Below are 19199 nucleotides of genomic sequence, written 5' to 3' on the forward strand. Positions count from 1 at the left end.
ATTTTCTGCAAACAATAGAAGAAGAAGAAGAAGATTCAACCTTTGTCATTGCACAGAGTGCAACTAAATGTATTTTATGCTTTAGGCCAGGGATCAGAGCCATAGAAGGACCCTGGAGAACCTCAGCCGGGGTTCGAACTGCCGACCTTGCGATGGTTAGACGCCGGGTCTACCGGCTGAGCCACAGCCGCCGCAATATCATACATAGAGACAGTAGCACAGTTGTTTCTTTCATATTCTTGTCTTTCAGTCGTAAATTATTACAGTAACAGTTTGAAGTTTTAAAACACACCGTGGTCAGGTGACAGGAGGTTGTGACTCTCCACAGAGACAGAGAGCACCGATTGGTTGTCCTTGTTACTGTAGAACTGATGAGGGAGGTTCAGCTTGCACCTGATAAACAAACATCATTTCAGATTTATTTATTTTTACAGTTTTATTTTTACAAAGTATAGTCATGCTATACAATAATACATACATAATGGACTTATTATATAGCTCCTTATTCCAAAGCACTTTACAACGGCCTCTCATTCACCCATTCACACACATTCACACACCAATGGCGACAAGCTACCACGCAAGGCGCCGGCCCGCTCATTGGGAGCAATTTGGGGTTCAGGGTCTTGCCCAAGGACACCTCGACATGTGGTCAGCCGGGGCTCGAACCGCAGAACTGCCAACCTTGCAATCACTAGACGCCGGCTCTACCTCCTGCGCCACAGCCGCCCCATACATACAATACTCAGGACATGTGATGTCATATGGTGACTGTGAGGATTGAGAGAGGTCACCCACCTTCTGTCTGAGGTAAAGTGCTCTTGATCTGCAGTACGTCCCTCAGCTCCCTCCACCCCTGGTGATGCACAGGTGACCTCCTCCACCCCCCCTAATGAAGAGAAACAAAGTAGGATGGGGTTTATTCTCAATAATGATGTTATGGGGGCGTGGGTGGTGTAGCTCACTAAGTGGCATGTCACGTAATCGCAGGGTCCCTGGTTCGATTCCAGCTGATCAACCGATCCTGCTTGTCTGCTCTCTCTCTCGCCAATCCTTCCTGTCATTCTACTGTCTCTAGCCTCCACTCTCTCACCCATCCCTCCTGTCAACCTCTACTGTCTCTATAAAGCAGAAATGCCCTAAAAACCTATTTAAAAAATGAATGATTTCATGAATGGGGCATTGAATAGAGTGAAAAAAGCGTTTTGATGCTCTTCAGCTAAGTCTGATAACGGATGAGCGTGGGTATTTTCACTATTTTGAATGGAGCATTGGCAATGATTGCATTTTGCTGTTGGTGGTAGAAAAACTAAACAGTGACTGAACTTACACTCAGTGGAGAACACCAGCTCTTCCACGCGGTCACGCTTGTTCAGGCTATTGAAGACGATAGGATCAGTGGCGCCCTCTACTGTCAGTGTCAGGTCAGGGCAGCCTTGGAGGATGTCGTCTACAGGGAAGGCTCTGCTCTCCTCCTGCCTGTTGTGGCACCCTCGGTCACTGAGCAAGGCAGAGATCTGCTGCAGGATCCCAGCGCTCTCGTCCTCCTCTCCTCCCCAGCTCAGCCGGGGCAGGGAGGAGGCGGAGGTGAAGGAGGAGAGGGACTCAGAGCTCCCCGTGGATGAGGAGGACTGGGAGGAGAGGCTCATGGTCTTGGGGAGGGTGGACAGGGTCTGCCAATGAAGTGGAGTGGGATGATGATGATTATGCATGACAAACTTCATCCTTATCATCATGATTATGATTATTATTATTATTATTTATTTATAGTAGAGAAACTGTACTCCCCCCGGGGGAGTGTGGATGAGGAGGTCTCCAGGAGGGACAATTAATATGTAGCCTGAATAGAGTAATATATATATACACTATATAATATATATAATAATATACCTCAGTTATGAGAGACGGGGGGTTGGCCCTGGGTGGTTCAGTGTGAGCCTGCTCTCTCAGTCTGACAGCCGTGTCCAGGGAGGGGGGGATGGGGATGGAGGTGGGGGTGGGGAGGAGACGCCTCAGGGCCTGGGGGGGTCAGACAGACGTCCTGGCAGCTCTCTCTTCTCTCCGCGGGGCTCTCCGCCAGCCACACCACCTCCACACTGACCCAGGGACCAGGATGGGGGGGAGACTTATTATGATGACACACAGACACTTGTGGGGGGGGCGTGTCTTAATGTGAATAACATTAATATTGTTTTTGTTACCGTACCTCACTCTTGGTGGAGGCTCTCTCAGCTGCATCACGGCCTCTCTGAGGAGTTTGACGATGTCGTCTGAGGAGAGTCTGTTGGTGCTCTGAGACTGATACAGCTGGGCGGAGAACGGACGTTGTGGCGCTCCTCCTGAGGTACCAGTGGCAGAATGATACAAGATGGACCACTACTCCATTCGCAGAATTATACTTTTTTTAATTCATGTTTTTTCATGATTTTTATTTGCCATTCAATCAACTTGTCAATCAATTATTGGAATTTGGTATTTTATTTTTTATTTTTGCTCTAGGCACAGGGACAGAGTGGCAGAATGATACAAGATGGAGGGAATGATTACAAGTAAATTGTGACAGCAGCTGGTGAAAGCGGGAAGAAGTCGGCAACCGACCGAATGTTCAGACTTTTATTCTGAAAAATGTAAATAAATGTCAACGTTGTTGAAAATCAATGACACACTCGCTAGTCAACACAAAATATTGCAATGCAATGGATTCGATGAGTAATCCTCACTACTACCTAGTTAGTGTAGAGTAGTGGGGATTACTCACAGAATAGAATAAAAGTCTGATCATTTTGATTGGTTGTCGACTGGTTGTCGACTTTCACCAGCTGCTGTCACAATTATCAATGGCAAGATTTCACTGACTTAGATTAATCAGTTGAATGTACTGTGCTGTACAGCCAGCGGTCCATACCTGTCTCTGTCTCTGGTACTGTACAGCCAGGGGTCCATACCTGTCTCTGTCTCTGGTACTGTACAGCCAGGGGTCCATACCTGTCTCTGGTACTGTACAGCCAGGGGTCCATACCTGTCTCTGTCTCTGGTACTGTACAGCCAGGGGTCCATACCTGTCTCTGGTACTGTACAGCCAGGCGTCCATACCTGTCTCTGGTACTGTTACAGCCAGAGGGCCATACCTGTCTCTGGTACTGTTACAGCCAGAAGGCCATACCTGTCTCTGGTACTGTACAGCCAGGGGTCCATACCTGTCTCTGGTACTGTCGGGTCGTGTGTCCCTGTGGTTCTGAAGCACCGAGTGTCGCCCTCTCCTCCACGCCGACTCTCAGCCTCGCCGGACTGAAAGCTACGACCTTCACTCTGAAAAAGGTGCCGGTTTTAACCCTTCAACCCTTAACACCTTTTCAACAGAAATTCTTCTCGTTCCATTTATATCATGGCCTTATATCACTAAATGTACGCTTTTGGTTGGATGCTAAACTGCATTTTGTTGTATAGTACTTTCTCACTCTGCGATGACAATAAAGTTTAATCTAATCTAAAAATTGTGATGACAGCAATAAACAGGTTGTATCTATTTTGTACATGGTGTTTGACACCATTCCTTATTCCACTCCAGGCATTACAAAGAGCCCATCCTCCGATTACTACTGCCACCAGCCTCCACTAATGTGTACAATGTGTGTAGGTGAGTGATGGGGTTGTTTCATAGGGGTCGCTGACCTTGCAGACCGCTGCCACGCGATTGGAGGCCTCCGCACCCAGACCACGCCTCTCACACCCCTGGAGGATGTACCTGGTGATGTCATCACTTCCTGTTCCTGCTTTTCTCAGCAGGGCCCAGGCGTCTGCGACGCGGCTGGAGGCCACACACACAGACACATAGACACACACACATCAGCCAACAACCAGCCATATAGAGTCATACTGTATCTCATTTACACACACATTCACACACCAATGGCGGCAAGCTACCATGCAAGGTAGCCCGCTCATTGGGAGTAATTTGGGGTTCAGTGTCTTGCCCAAGGACACCTCGACACGTGACCAGCCGGGGTTCGAACCGCCGATCTGCCGACCTTGAGATTGTTAGACGCCGGCTCTACCTCCTGCACCACAGGCGCCCAACTACACACATACAGTATCTGTCACTACAATACTACAAGCAGTTTATCACCAGTAGGATCTAAGGAGGATCTGTACCCGTTCTGCAGAAGCACGTCAGCGCAGACCCGGAGGTCCAGTGGGCTCTCTACGGGCGGGGCGGTCCGGTAGAGGTACCTCAGCGCCAGCAGGGGCTGCTTCCTGCCCAGCAGGCCGTGGAGGACGCAGCGGTGCTGCCAGGCCAGCCAGCAGGGGGCAGCGGACCTGGAGGGGCTCAGCAGCAGCTCTATGGAGCCCTGCACAGGACACACAGACACAGCAGGACACATAGACACAGCAGCTCTAAGGAGCCCTGCACGGGACACACAGACACAGCAGGACACTGTGAGTGAGTGACCGCCATTTTGGCACTGAACATGGGACACTGTGACCACCATTTTGGCTCTGGACATGGGACACTGTGACAACCATTTTGGCTCTGTTATACACCCCTGCTGTCGGGTATGGAGATAGGACACTATGACCTCCATTTTGGCTCTGTTATACATCAATGTTCTCGATCGATTCTGGATCCAGTAGGGTATGGACACAGGACACTGTGACCACCATTTTGGTTCTGTTATACATCTCTGCTGATTCTGAATCCAGTATGGACATGGGACACTGTGAGAGACCACCATTTTGGCTGTGTTTCATCTCTGCTGATTCTGAACCCAGTAGGGTATGGACATGGGACACTGTGTGACTGCCATTTTGGCTCTGTTATACATCTCTGCTGATTGTGAATCCCAGTAGGGTTTGGACATGGGACACTGTGACCACCATTTTGGCTCTGTTTCATCACTGCTGATTCTGGATCCAGTAGGGTACGCACACAGGACACTGTGACCACCATTTTGGCTCTGTTATACATCTCTGGTGATTCTCAACCCAGTAGGGACATGGGAGACACTAGTATGAGGTCAGAGGTCAACGTACCGCCACGTGGCCGTGGTCGAGGAGCCAGAAGCCCCGGACCAGCTGGGAGAAGCCGGGGGGGATGTTGAAGGCGTGGCAGAAGGACTGCAGGAGGTCGTCTTTGCACCGCAGGAAGCTAGCCACGTCCAGGATGAAGTACATGAGCTGGGAGACGCAGAGTTAAGTGTTGTAACATCAAGAATACAACGTTTACAACTGTTTACAACATACGTTATACATCCTCAACAGGGGGCGGCAGGTAGCCTAGAGGTTAGAGAGAGAGACCAGCTAGCAATCGGAAGGTTGCTAGTTCGATCCCCTGCCTCAGGAGGGAGCTGCATGTGCCCTTGAGCAAGGCACTTAACTCCTAATTGCTCTAGGGATGCCGAATATGGCAGACCCTGTGCCTAGACCAAAAATACCAAATTCCAACAATTGGCTGACAAGTTGATTTCATGGCAATAAATCAGTAAAAAAAAGTTTTAAAAAATCCCCAGAATGTTTGTATAACGAGGACATTGGTTTCATTGGTCGGATACGATGGCCTGGACTGACTTGTGGTCGACGCGAGGCACCAAGACGAGCCTCAGCAGAGCCTGGAGGCTAGGAGGAGGGTAGCACTGGTCTGGGCTATCCTCACAGCTCCAGATAGGCCCGTGCTGTTTGTCCACGTGAGCCACCATACCTTGGATCAGCGAGTTCCATCTTTCCCTTCCTTCCTCCTCCAATCTAATCAAATGAAGATAGAGGAGAGGGAAGAAGATGAGGAGAGGAGATAAAGAAAGAACTATAGTGTGTATAGATGGAATGAGAGGGGGAAGGAGAGAGAAGGAGAGCAGGGAGGAGGAGAGCAGGGAGGAGGACAGTCGTGTGAGAGTTAGTTACCCAGGCGTCTCCAGACAAGCCTTCCGGTGGCTGTGGTCCATCTCTCTCCACATCTGAGAGATACGCTTCATTTCTTGAGCCTCTGAGAGGAGAAGAGAAGAGAAGAGAGGAGAGGAGAGGAGAGGAGAGGAGAGGAGAGGAGAGGAGAGGAGAGGAGAGGAGAGAAGAGGAGAGAAGAGAAGAGAAGGAAGAGAAAAGAGAAGAGAAGAGAAGAGAGGAGAAGAAGGAAGAGAAGAGAAGAGAGGAGAAGAGAGGAGAGGAGAAGGAAGAGAAGAGAAGAGAGGAGAATAGAAGAGAAGAGAGGAGAAGAGAAGAGAGGAGAGAAGTGTGAGGAGGACACTGTTTGCTTGTGCCTGACAGTTTGTAGATCAAGATTAGAACAATACTTTTTTCAGCGAGTAGTCTTCTTTCATGTTAATGTCTTAAAACAAGTGCACTCAGACAAAAAACAAGTAACTATTGCCTTGATTTAAGATATTTCATCCAGTGCAGTTAGAAACGCTCCTTACCAGGGTATTTGGTCTTACCAGGGTATTTGGTCTTACCGGGGTATTTAGGCAGCAGTCCGGTGATGCCCCACCACTGCACCAGCCGCCCCAGCCAGATGTGCTGCTTCAGAGCTCTGCGCTCCCAGGTCCAGCACCCCCGCCCCCCTGGTGGTCCACAGCCCCCCTGCCCCCCTGCCGGGCCACAGCCCCCTTTGCACACAACACACGGGACCCCTAGATCTGCACACACACACACAGACACAGACACAGACACAGACACAGACACAGACACCGAGAGAGAGAGAGGGAGAGAGAGAGAGAGGTCAGTATTCATCCAAAAGCACTTACATGTCAGATTGGTTAATGATCAGAAAATCGGACAAACCTTCTGTCCCATACTGTGTTACTGTCAACATCACAAAGGAGTTGGACACAATACCTCATCATATAAAACAGACTAGTGACTAATACCAGTACCAGGCCAGAGGTGTGTAGGTCTACCCTACCGTGCCAGAGGTGTGTAGTACCGTACCATGCCAGAGGAGGGTGGGGCGGTGTTGCCTCCTGCCCCACTGTCCCAGGGTCAGGAGGTTCCTCAGCCTCTGCAGCAGCAGGTGCACCCTGGTGAAGGAGCGCTGGTCCAGGAACATCCACAGGCCCTGGCAACGACTGAAACCTGGGGAGGGAGGAGGAGGGGGGAGGGGAGGCGGGGAGGGGAGGAGGAGGGGGGAGGGGAGGAGGGGAGGGGAGGGGAGGGGAGGAGGGGGAGGGGAGGAGGGGAGGGGAGGGGAGGAGGGAGGGGAGGACGGGAGGGGAGGAGGAGGGGGGAGGGGAGGAGGGGAGGAGGGGGGAGGGGAGGAGGGGAGGGGAGGGGAGGAGGGAGGGGAGCACGGGAGGGGAGGGAGGTGGGGGGAGGGGAGGGAGGAGGGGGGAGGGAGGAGAGCGGGGGGGGGAGGGAGGGGAGGGGAGACCCAGGGAGAGACCCAGAGAGGGAGAGACAGAGAGACAATAGAGAGACCCAGAGAGAGACCCGAGAGAGAGATAGAGAAAGAGAGTGAGAGGGAGAGACAGAGAGAGAGAGATAGAGAGAGACCCAGAGAGAGAGAGAGAGACCCAGAGACACCCAGAGAGAGAAGAGGAAAGGGAGAGAAAGTCAGGGATACAGCCAAGGTTGAATCGAAATCAATCGCCTTTAGCTCTGTCTGGAGCGGCACACAGGTTAACGGGTATGTGCTTACAGAGGGTGAGCAACTCCTTCTTCGTAAATTCAGCCGTCCTCTGCACCCAGACACTGAACATGGCAAGGCTTTCCTCCACCTCCGCATCACCTACTCGCACACAGAGACACGTACATATACATATACCTACTCACACACAGAGACACACACATGTACATATACCTACTCACACACAGAGACACACACATGTACATATACCTACTCACACACAGAGACACACACATGTACATATACCTACTCACACACAGAGACACACACATGTACATATACCTACTCACTCACAGAGACACATACATGTACATATACCTACTCACACACAGAGACACGTACATATACATATACCTACTCACACACAGAGACATGTACATATACGTACATACTCACACACAGAGACACACACATGTACATATACCTACTCACACACAGAGACACATACATGTACATATACCTACTCACACACAGAGACACACATGTACATATACCTACTCACACACAGAGATACACACATGTACATATACCTACTCACACACAGAGACACACATGTACATATACCTACTCACACACAGAGACACACACATATGCCTACTCACACACAGAGACACACATGTACATATACCTACTCACACACAGAGACACACACATATGTCTACTCACACACAGAGACACACATGTACATACAGTATACCTACTCAAACACAGAGACACACACATGTACATATACCTACTCACACACAGAGACACACATGTACATATGCCTACTCACACACAGAGACACACACACATGTACATATACCTACTCACACACAGAGACACACACATGTACATATGCCTACTCACACACAGAGACACACACATGTACATATACCTACTCACACACAGAGACACACACATGTACATATACCTACTCACACACAGAGACACACACATGTACATATACCTACTCACACACAGAGACATGTACATATACCTACTCACACACAGAGACACACACATATGCATATACCTACTCACACACAGACACACACATGTACATATACCTACTCACACACAGAGACACACACATGTACATATACCTACTCACACACAGAGACACATACATGTACATATACCTACTCACACACAGACACACACATGTACATATACCTACTCACACACAGAGACACACATGTACATATACCTACTCACACACAGAGACACACATGTACATACAGTATACCTACTCACACACAGAGACATGTACATATACCTACTCACACACAGAGACACAGGTTGCCAGTCTGGTCATCTAAAAATGTAATCATTTAAAGCACTTTGAGCTGCAACGTTTGCAGGAAAAGTGCTATACAAATAAAAGTTATTATTATTATTATTATCTCACCTGCAGCTGAGAGGCTCTGTAGCTGACGGAGGACTGCCCTCACATTGTTGCCAGCCAAGGCCCGGGACCACTGGTCCTCTGGGTCCATCCTCTCCCTGCTGGTACCGCTGTCACGTCTGGGGATATCAGAGGTTGACTATGAGCGCCAATGAGACACCTTAGTCCTTGTTGTTGAAGAGAGTGAAGTGTTCGTTCATCAACTTCCTAGTTTGCCACCTCTTTGCAACAACAACATTATTGTTGAAGTCACAGCAGGCTAGCGTTTGCTCTGTAGCTCTGTCTGTATAGTTCTTTACACACAGTACACGTTCACTGTAATCTATTTGTCTAAATAATGGCTGTAACTGAATATAATCCGTCATGGCCATAGTTGGTTTTAATCCCATTGCAAAAGAGGTGTATGCGTTAAATGAATGAACATTACCCCGCCACCATCAGCACCGCATCTGAACACACAGGCAGCAGAGACGATCACTGACTTATTGATAGTCTTTTGACGTTCAATATAATACTGTATCCAAGAATACACTGTGACACTTCTTGCAATTTAAGAGGGTCTAGCCTCCATGGATGAGAACCTTCTGGCCTTTCCAAGAAGATGTTTACTAGTAGAAGTAGCTCCTCTGTTTTACTCCCTCGTGATAATAACAGATCCATGGAAGGGCAGATTACAGTACATTATAGCCATGTTACAGCCTTTTTACCACCACTGTTTTGTTTGTTTTTTCTGAGTGGGGAAGTCCCACTCATATTTTTCTTTTTATTGATAGAGACAGTAGAGATTTTGACAGGAAGGATAGGTGAGAGAGAGAGAGAAGGGATGACATGCAGGAAATGTCCGAGGCCGGAATCGAGCCGGGAACCCTGCGGTTACATGATCGACGCTTAACCCATTATGCCACCTAGGTGCCCCAACCACCACTGTTAGTCTCTAGAGCTCCACACTCATGTTCACACTCACACTCATTACTGAAGGACTTACCTGTCCCAGGTGTGCAGTGGTGCAGTGGTGCAGTGTATTCCTCCTGCCCCTGGATCATGCCAGCCTGTGTTCACAATGGAATTGTCTTCTCACACAAGCTCCTTTGGCCTAGCTAATCCAATAATCTTACTCTCAGTGAAGATCCCCTTGGCTGATTGGCCATGTGTAAGTGTGTGTGTGTGTGTGTGTGTGTGTGTGTGTGTGTGTGTGTGTGTGTGTAAATGTGTGTGTGTGTGTGTGTGTGTAAATGTGTGTGTGTGTGTGTGTGTGTGTGTAAATGTGTGTGTGTGTGTGTGTGTAAATGTGTGTGTGTGTGTGTGTGTGTGTGTGCGTGTGCGTGCGTGCGTGCGCGTGCGTGCGTGCGTGCGTGTGCGTGTGTGTACACTTTGTTGCAAATGAGCTCTGAAAATGAGAGTGTGTTTATATCCCAAGACTAGTGGAAGATGGATTTACTACCGCAGGACTGACCCTCTCCTGACCACTTCACTTTCACTGGCCACATGTGTGTTTCCCCCAAACCACCAGGGGGCAGCACACACATGTCTGTCCTCTCGTTCAGGGGGGTCGATGATTATCTCATTATAATATCCTGACACTTTAAAGAGATGTTGGATCCAACACCTTCGTATTAAAAAAATAATGTGTCTTTATATAAAGTTGTGCTTGAGAGAGTAATGTTTTTAATCATTATTATTATTACATTATTATTATTATTATTTATATATATACTGTATATTTATATATATTTTTTTTTTTTGTAGGCTACTGATGCAAAAGGACCATATATACTGAAAAATGTATGCACTCACTGCAATGTAAGTAGCTTTGGATAAAAGTGGCAGCTAAATGGCATGTATTATATTATTATTATTATATATTACAGACACAGACACACACACACACACACACACACACACACACACACACACACACACACACACACACACACACACACATATACACACACGTCAGTGGGCGTTGGCCCTCACAGCTCTCTGGCTGGCTGCAGGTAGTCAGATTTGCACAGGTGGCAGAAGGATAGGTGCAAATCCTCCAGGGCTGATTAATGATTAGAGAGGATTAGAGAGCAGGGTCAGGGCACGGATCACTCTGACGCTGCTACGGCTGTCTGGGTGTTACTGGCTCTGCTACGACCAGGCCAAATGTTAGGATGGATGTCTCTTAACAACAAAGAGAAACAAGAACAAACTCCTCCAACCGAGGCTGGAGTCAGACCAGACCGACCAGGTGAATGCGGCCCAGACTCAGGTAGGTGCGGTGGGGTTGTTATAACGGGTGATTCTCTCTAGTCTGAAAGGATGATCGGTGTTCCAGCCAGTCAGCTAAAGCGTGGGATTGTTTTCTGTCCACTGTGTATCGATAGTTAGAGGTGCTTGGGAAATCTTCTATGTTTTTGTAAAGAACTTGGTACATAGACAGTGTCGATTCTTCATCATTTCCATGGGTGTTATTTCAGCATTGTCTGTTGTTCTTCTATTTCTTTTGTATGTCTGTGAATATCTGCCGCTTTATATTGCTTTATATGTCAACAACACACTTAGTTTGGTTGATGGATGACACGCTTCTGTAGAGGTTCGCACAACACATTTTTCACACTTGTCTAGAAGGCTGAGAGAAGGAAATCCATTTACCTCAGTATTATAGAGACTACATTGTGAATTACAGTGAGGAGACCAGCCCTGGAAATGCTTGTGTCATTTAATACGAGAACAGCCGTGCCTTTTTTACCTACTACTAGAGAGAGGCTCAAAGAAAAACCCCAAAAAGGAGGAAAGGAACTAAAATGTCCTAAAAAGATTGGCTGTATAACACTAGAACACCACATCACCAACTGTCAAATCTTATTTCAGTGACAGTTACATCTAAGTGACAGTTAACACTAGAACAGCCGTGCCCTTTTTACCTACTGTAAGAGCCGCCTCTGGGGTCAAATAACCATAGTCTTTACAATGGGAAGCGTCTTGTAAATTAGCCTGCCTCCTACACAGAAAAACTGCAAAATAGCTTTATACTAGCTTATCCTGATGTGATTTTGAAAATGTAAGGATACTAGGTGGTAGAATGCACATATCTAGGAAAAGTCATGAAAGGAGGGCCCTGAAATTTGATCGAGTGCACTCACTTGGTCAAATGACCCCACCCACGGCTGTTCTAGTGTTAATGACCCCACCCACGGCTGTTCTGGTGTTAATGACCCCACCCATGGCTGTTCTAGTGTTAATGAACCCACCCACGGCTGTCCTATTGTTAATGACCCCACCCACGGCTGTTCTGGTGTTAATGACCCCACCCATGGCTGTTCTAGTGTTAATGACCCCACCCACGGCTGTTCTAGTGTTAATGACCCCACACATGGCTGTTCTAGTGTTAATGAACCCACCCACGGCTGTCCTATTGTTAATGACCCCACCCATGGCTGTTCTAGTGTTAATGACCCCACCCATGGCTGTTCTGGTGTTAATGACCCCACCTATGGCTGTTCTAGTGTTAATGACCCCACCCACAGCTGTTCTAGTGTTAATGACCCCACCCACGGCTGTTCTAGTGTTAATGACCCCACCCATGGCTCTTCTATTGTTAATGACCCCACCCACGGCGGTTCTAGTGTTAATGACCTCACCCATGGCTGTTCTAGTGTTAATGACCCCACCCACGGCTGTTCTAGTGTCAATTTCCGTTGTGGTTTCTCAGGCCTGCCAAACCTTCCAGAAGGAAACCTTTATCCAAGAACCTGATCACAACCACTGAACTAAGCTGCTTATGTGAGGACCTTCTGAAGACTCCACGTCCACAACCCCGTTCCCCCCCCTCCCCCCCTTGTCCTCCATAGCTCCACACATCTCCTAGTCCTCTCCCCCCCGACCTCTATCCATCCATCCATCCATCCATCCATCCATCCATCCATCCATCCGTCCGGCATCACGACACCACCGAATGAAACAACGAACAAAAACAAAACTAATCTAAAAAACAAAACAAAACAAAATGGCCGTTCTGAAAGTGAAGTTCACCAAGACCAACCGGGACAAGCTGGCGCAGGTGCTGTGGATCCTCAACTGGGTTTCCGTGGTGACGGGGGTCATCCTCTTCAGCCTGGGACTCTTCCTGAAGGTGAACACGATAAAAACACGGTGCATCAGCTTTCAGTCACGCTGCCACCGCATGCTCCTGAAACAAACTCCCTGAAATAATCAAACAGGCCCAAACCCTAAACATATTTAAATATAAGCTAAAAAACGTCATGTTTTGCTGCAGTTATTAAACACAAACACTTCAATCAATGTATTTTATCCGTTAACTATTGTCTTTGAATGTTTTATCTATTTACTTCTTATATTCACTTTTCATTTTTACTTTCTTACTATGCTCCTCTTGCTGTATTTTTAAATAATGTATGTAAAGCACTTTGAATTGCCCCTGTTGTATGAAATGTGCTATACAAATAAACTTGCCTTGCCTTGTGTGTGTGTGTGTGTGTGTGTGTGTGTGTGTGTGTGTGTGTGTGTGTGTGTCCGGTGTGTGTGTGTGTGTGTGTTGGTGTCTCTGTGTCTGTGTGTGTGTTTGTGTTTGTGTGTGTGTCTGCGTCTGTCTCTGTGTGTCGGTGTGTGTGTCTCTGTGTGTCGCTGTGTGTGTCTGCGTCTGTCTCTGTGTGTCGGTGCGTGTGTCTGTCTCTGTGTGTGTGTTGCTGCGTGTGTGTGTATGTGTGTGTGTGTGTGTATGAAACCTGGAAGGTGGAGATCAACAAGCGCTGGGAGCTGATGGATGAGAGGGACATCCACTACGTCCCCAACATGCTCATCGCCGTGGGCCTCATCGCCTGCGCCATCAACTTCCTGGGAGGGAAGATCTGCTACGACTGCGTGGACACCACCAAGTTCCTGCGCTGGAAGCTGCTGATGCTGCCCTACATCATCTGCACCTTCTTCTTCACCTTCTGCATCCTGGTGGGGGCGCTCATGTGCTACGGCATGCGCAGCGAGCTGGAGGAGTCACTGACTGAGGGGCTGCGCGACGCCATGCGCTACTACAAGGACACGGACACGCCCGGGAGGTGCTTCCTGAAGCGCACCGTGGACCTGCTGCAGATGGAGTTCCACTGCTGCGGCAACACAGGCTTCAGGGACTGGTTCCAGATCCAGTGGGTCAGCAACCGCTACCTGGACATGAGCCTCAGGGAGGTGATGGAGTAAGTAATAATAATAATAATAATAATAATAACTTACATTTATATAGCGCCTTTCACAAACCCAAGGTTGCTTTACAAGGGCATGGAACAAACAGAACAGAGCCAGAGAGACAAACACACAAAACAAGAAACAGTGAAACAGCTATTACAGGTTGAATGCAATGGTGAAAAGGTGGGTATTCAGGGCAGCTTTGAATATGTCCAGGGTTGGAGAGAGGCGGATATCCTTGGGTAGTAGAGAGTAGAGAGAGATGTCCCTCAGAGAGGTGATGGAGTAAGTAGAGAGATGTCCCTCAGAGAAGTGATGGAGTAAGTAGAGAGATGTCCCTCAGGGAGGTGATGGAGTAAGTAGAGAGATGTCCCTCAGGGAGGTGATGGAGTAAGTAGAGAGATGTCCCTCAGGGACGTGATGGAGTAAGTAGAGAGATGTCCCTCAGGGAGGTGATGGAGTAAGTAGAGAGATGTCCCTCAGGGAGGTGATGGAGTAAGTAGAGAGATGTCCCTCAGGGACGTGATGGAGTAAGTAGAGAGATGTCCCTCAGGGAGGTGATGGAGTAAGTAGAGAGGTGTCCCTCAGGGAGGTGATGGAGTAAGTAGAGAGATGTCCCTCAGGGAGGTGATGGAGTAAGTAGAGAGGTGTCCCTCAGGGAGGTGATGGAGTAAGTAGAGATGTCCCTCAGGGAGGTGATGGAGTAAGTAGAGAGGTGTCCCTCAGGGAGGTGATGGAGTAAGTAGAGAGATGTCCCTCAGGGAGGTGATGGAGTAAGTAGAGAGGTGTCCTCGGAGGTGATGGAGTAAGTAGAGAGATGTCCCTCAGGGAGGTGATGGAGTAAGTAGAGAGATGTCCCTCAGGGAGGTGATGGAGTAAGTAGAGAGATGTCCCTCAGGGAGGTGATGGAGTAAGTAGAGAGATGTCCCTCAGGGAGGTGATGGAGTAAGTAGAGAGATGTCCCTCAGGGAGGTGATGGAGTAAGTAGAGAGATGTCCCTCAGGGAGGTGATGGAGTAAGTAGAGAGGTGTCCCTCAGGGAGGTGATGGAGTAAGTAGAGAGGTGTCCCTCAGGGACGTGATGGAGTAAGTAGAGAGATGTCCCTCAGGGAGGTGATGGAGTAAGTAGAGAGGTGTCCCTCAGGGAGGTGATGGAGTAAGTAGAGAGATGTCCCTCAGGGAGGTGATGGAGTAAGTAGAGAGATGTCCCTCAGGGAGGTGATGGAGTAAGTAGAGAGATGTCCCTCAGGGAGGTGATGGAGTAAGTCGAGTAAGTCGAGGGTGATGGAGTAAGTAGAGGGGCATGTTCTTGTCATAACTGAACACTGGTACACTCACCTGAACTCAGGAACAACAGGTACTGTAGGACCCCTTCATAAACCAACCTCCCTCTCTCCCTCCTTCCTACACACTCTCTCTCTCTCTCCCCTTCCTACACTCCTTCTATCTCTCTCCCCTTTCTACTCCCTCTCTCCTTCCTACTATCTCATTCTCTCTCCCCATCCTACTCTCTCTCTCCTTCCTACTCTCTCTCCTACTCTCTCTCTCCTTCCTACTCTCTCCTTTCTACTCTTTCTCTCCTTCCTACTCTCTCTCTCTCTCTCTCCTTCCTTCTCTCTCTCCTACTCTCCCCCCCCCTCTCTCTCTCTCTCTCTCCTTCCTACTCTCTCTCTCCCGTTCCCTCTTTCCCCCCCCCCACCCTCTCCCTCCCTTCCCCCGCCCTCCCTCCCTCCAGCCGTCTGAGGAGTAACGTGCAGGGGAAGTACCTGATGGACAGCGTCCCGTTCAGCTGCTGTAACATCAACTCCCCGCGGCCCTGCATCCAGCACCAGATCACCAACAACTCCGCCCACTTCAACTACGACTACCAGACTGAGGAGTTAAACCTGTGGAAGAAGGGCTGCCGCCAGGCCCTGCTGGACTACTACACACACATCATGCAGAGCATCGGCCTCACCGTCCTCATCATCTGGCTGTTTGAGGTCAGACTCAGACTCAGATTCAGATTCAATTGTCATTGATAGAGTACAAAGACAACGAAACGCAGTTTGGCATTAGTGCAATAGTGCAAAAGCCATAAAAATATGGACAGATTATGTACAGTGTGATATATACAGACAAGGGCGAAGATATGTACAGTAAGAACAACAGTGTCTGTTGACACGTAATGTCAGCAGCATGTCTGTTGATATGTAAACAATACGTGGATTTATTTTTTTAAGTTTACATGCAGTACACCACTCCTTTCTTTTAGATTCAAACTACTCGATCTACATCTGTGTGTGCTTTATTTAAATTGAAATTTTTGGCATTTAGCAGGCGCCTTATTTATTCAATACCGACTTACAATCAATACATAAATAAGTAAGTGAATCAACTATCCACTAGTCACAGCAGGAAAAAGTCATCTATGCAGTCGTCGTGCTAGAAGAAGGAAGGAGAAGACACAGGAGAAACAGTACAGGGGGGTCGATGTCTTTATTCTATATCTATAACCAGTTGTCTGTGTGTGTGCTTTATTCTATATCTATAACCAGTCATATGTGCAGGAAGTGGTCATGGCTATATTCCAGAGCGCTGTTCATCCTCCCTGGCCCTCTCTCCTCCAATAGCATGATTAGCTGTCCTGTTCATTAGCTTTGCGTGTGCTCTAATCCCACCCTAAACCTCTGCTGGGCCGGTGGCTCCAGGTTATCCATCCAGTCTCTCCTGGGAGACGCCCCCTGTCCTCTGTCTGACCCGGGATACCAGCGCCAAACCAGCAGGCAGCTCCTCTCAGGAGAGAACAACACACACATACTGTGTCTTACTCTGACCTGCACATTATATTCACAGTTTATCTATGTTTTTAAAATGTTTTAGGTTCAAGTAGGAACTACACTGCAAAACGTCAGCTCTCAAAAAAAAGAAATATAATGGGGGAATATTACGTTCACTTGCCATAACATTTCACTTGCCATGACTTTCTTAAAACAAGTAAAAGATATTTTAAAACTAGTGCAGTCAGACAAAAAAAACAAGCATATATTGACTTGATTTAAGATACGTCATCTTACTTAAGTTTACTCTCTGCAGTGAACCAAAGGATTCTTTCAAAGATAGTTGTATTTTACATTTAGATTTACATTTTTGGCATTTAGCAGACGCCTTATTCCAAAGCGACTTACAATTGATACATTTGACTAAGCAAGTGAATCATCAATCCACCAGTCATAGCAGGAAGAAGAAGAGTAATCTAGCTCAGGCCAGGGGCCATTGGCAGTCGTCGTGATAGAAGAAGAAATAAATAATTGTTGTATTTGTGTGTCTCCTGTAGCTGTCGGTGCTGACGGGGGTGCGCTACCTCCAGACCTCCCTGGAGAACGTGCTGCGGCAGGGGGACCCCGACTCCGAGTCGGACGGCTGGCTGCTGGAGAACAGCTTCGTGGAGACGGCGCGCACTAACTTCAACATCATCAAGAGCCTGGGCAAGTGCAACCAGATCGACACGTCCAACAACGGAGACCCCAACATCGACGTCCCCTCTACAGCCCACTACGGACCAGACAATGTACCACCTAAGCAGATACCTGTAGCCAGCTGACCTGACTATCAACCGCCTTGAACAATCACGAACAAGGCTGTTCACCTGGTCCAGAGAATATGATCTATCCATCATGTGTTTTCATACAGAGACATGGAATCATATTGATGTCATAATATGGCTGGTCAAGATTTCTTCCGCAAATGGAGCCATGTTTATGAGGGGGACGTACTATTAATGAATATCAACTTACTACCAACCACATTTCTACATGTGCCTCAGCCCACCTGTTGTGATAGGGGCATTGGTTCAGATCCCAATCAGCATGTAATGGGACAACAACAACAACGACAACAACAACAACAACAACTATGAAGCGTTTGATATTTTAGAGATGGATAGGCCTGCGTGCGTACGCCTGGATATTATCATCAAGAATGAACCTTAGACATCAGATAGAAACTTGGTATTGTGTGAAATTATTTAATTGGATAGATACAGCTACTGTAGACATCTCCTCCCCTGTTTCTCTTGTATAGACCAGTAACGGACCAGGGAATATTCAGACTTCTATTCACACCTAAGGCTTCCCTGTAAATTCCATGGAAAAATACATGGTTGTGACCCGGGTAATTGCCTGGTCGAATTTCCCTGGTCAGTCGCGTTCACACTTAGGCCAACCCGGGAAATTCCATGGAATCTACTGGGAAGGCTTGTATACATGTGTGAAAGGGGCTTAAGTAACTGGGTCTTACACAATGTTATGACCTAGCCTTGTCATAAGGACCAGATTGTGCAGGGTGTGAACGCAGGAGAGAGCAGGGGAAGGGCTGTTTGAGCGTTGAGGAGTGTTAAACAACGCCAACAGAGGAGAAACCTGAGATGTACACTGTGCAACAAGTGACAGAAACTTGTACAGATTATCTTTTTGTCTTCATAACTGCTGTTATCAAGATTGGGATAATCGTTGCTCTCGATGCTTGCTTCAATGCTTGTATTACTGAAGACAATAGCGAAGGAAGACCGTCTAGAATGTGTAGTTAATAACTCGCCTTCTTCAACACAAAAGTATTTCTTTGTCAAGTGTGTTTACTTGTGTTTACTACCAGTGGTATCACATATTGAAGGGGAGAATTGTGAAGACCAAGCACAGACTAGTGGGAAACAAATTAAAAGGTGCTCCATAAGGTGCTTATTTTTCTATTGTACACTCTCTCTGACATAAACCACTGAAAAATATCAAACTGCGTGCATTGTTTTTGCCTTTCAATACAACGGTGTGAAATTGTACAATGAAACAGTCTTATAATTCAAAGTCTGTGCGCGTGACGGAGAGAGAACAAGCCAGGGAATTCTCTGGAACAACAGGAGCGAACAGAGAACAGAGACCCTGTAGCCAGGGAGCTAATGGGATTTGACATCCATGTCTCACCTTCAATAAGCCAGCAGATACACTACAGGATCCAATTACAGCCAGCGAGCCAGGGAACGCAGAGACAA

General features: G+C 47.8%; 1 protein-coding gene across 1 annotated transcript; it reads left to right on the plus strand.

Moving 5' to 3' along the window:
• Positions 1-12987: 12987 nt before the first annotated feature.
• On the plus strand, positions 12988-17759 carry LOC308158637 (photoreceptor outer segment membrane glycoprotein 2-like; the record flags this gene model as incomplete). Its single annotated transcript, XM_080532317.1, has 4 exons — positions 12988-13113; positions 13734-14188; positions 15912-16158; positions 17493-17759. 4 exons carry the CDS (start codon positions 12988-12990, stop codon positions 17757-17759), a joined length of 1095 nt encoding a protein of 364 aa, XP_080388443.1.
• Positions 17760-19199: the final 1440 nt, after the last annotated feature.

Source organism: Nansenia antarctica (genome assembly GCF_963989245.1).
Source record: "Nansenia antarctica genome assembly, chromosome: 1".
NCBI classification, from domain to species: Eukaryota; Metazoa; Chordata; class Actinopteri; order Argentiniformes; family Microstomatidae; genus Nansenia; species Nansenia antarctica.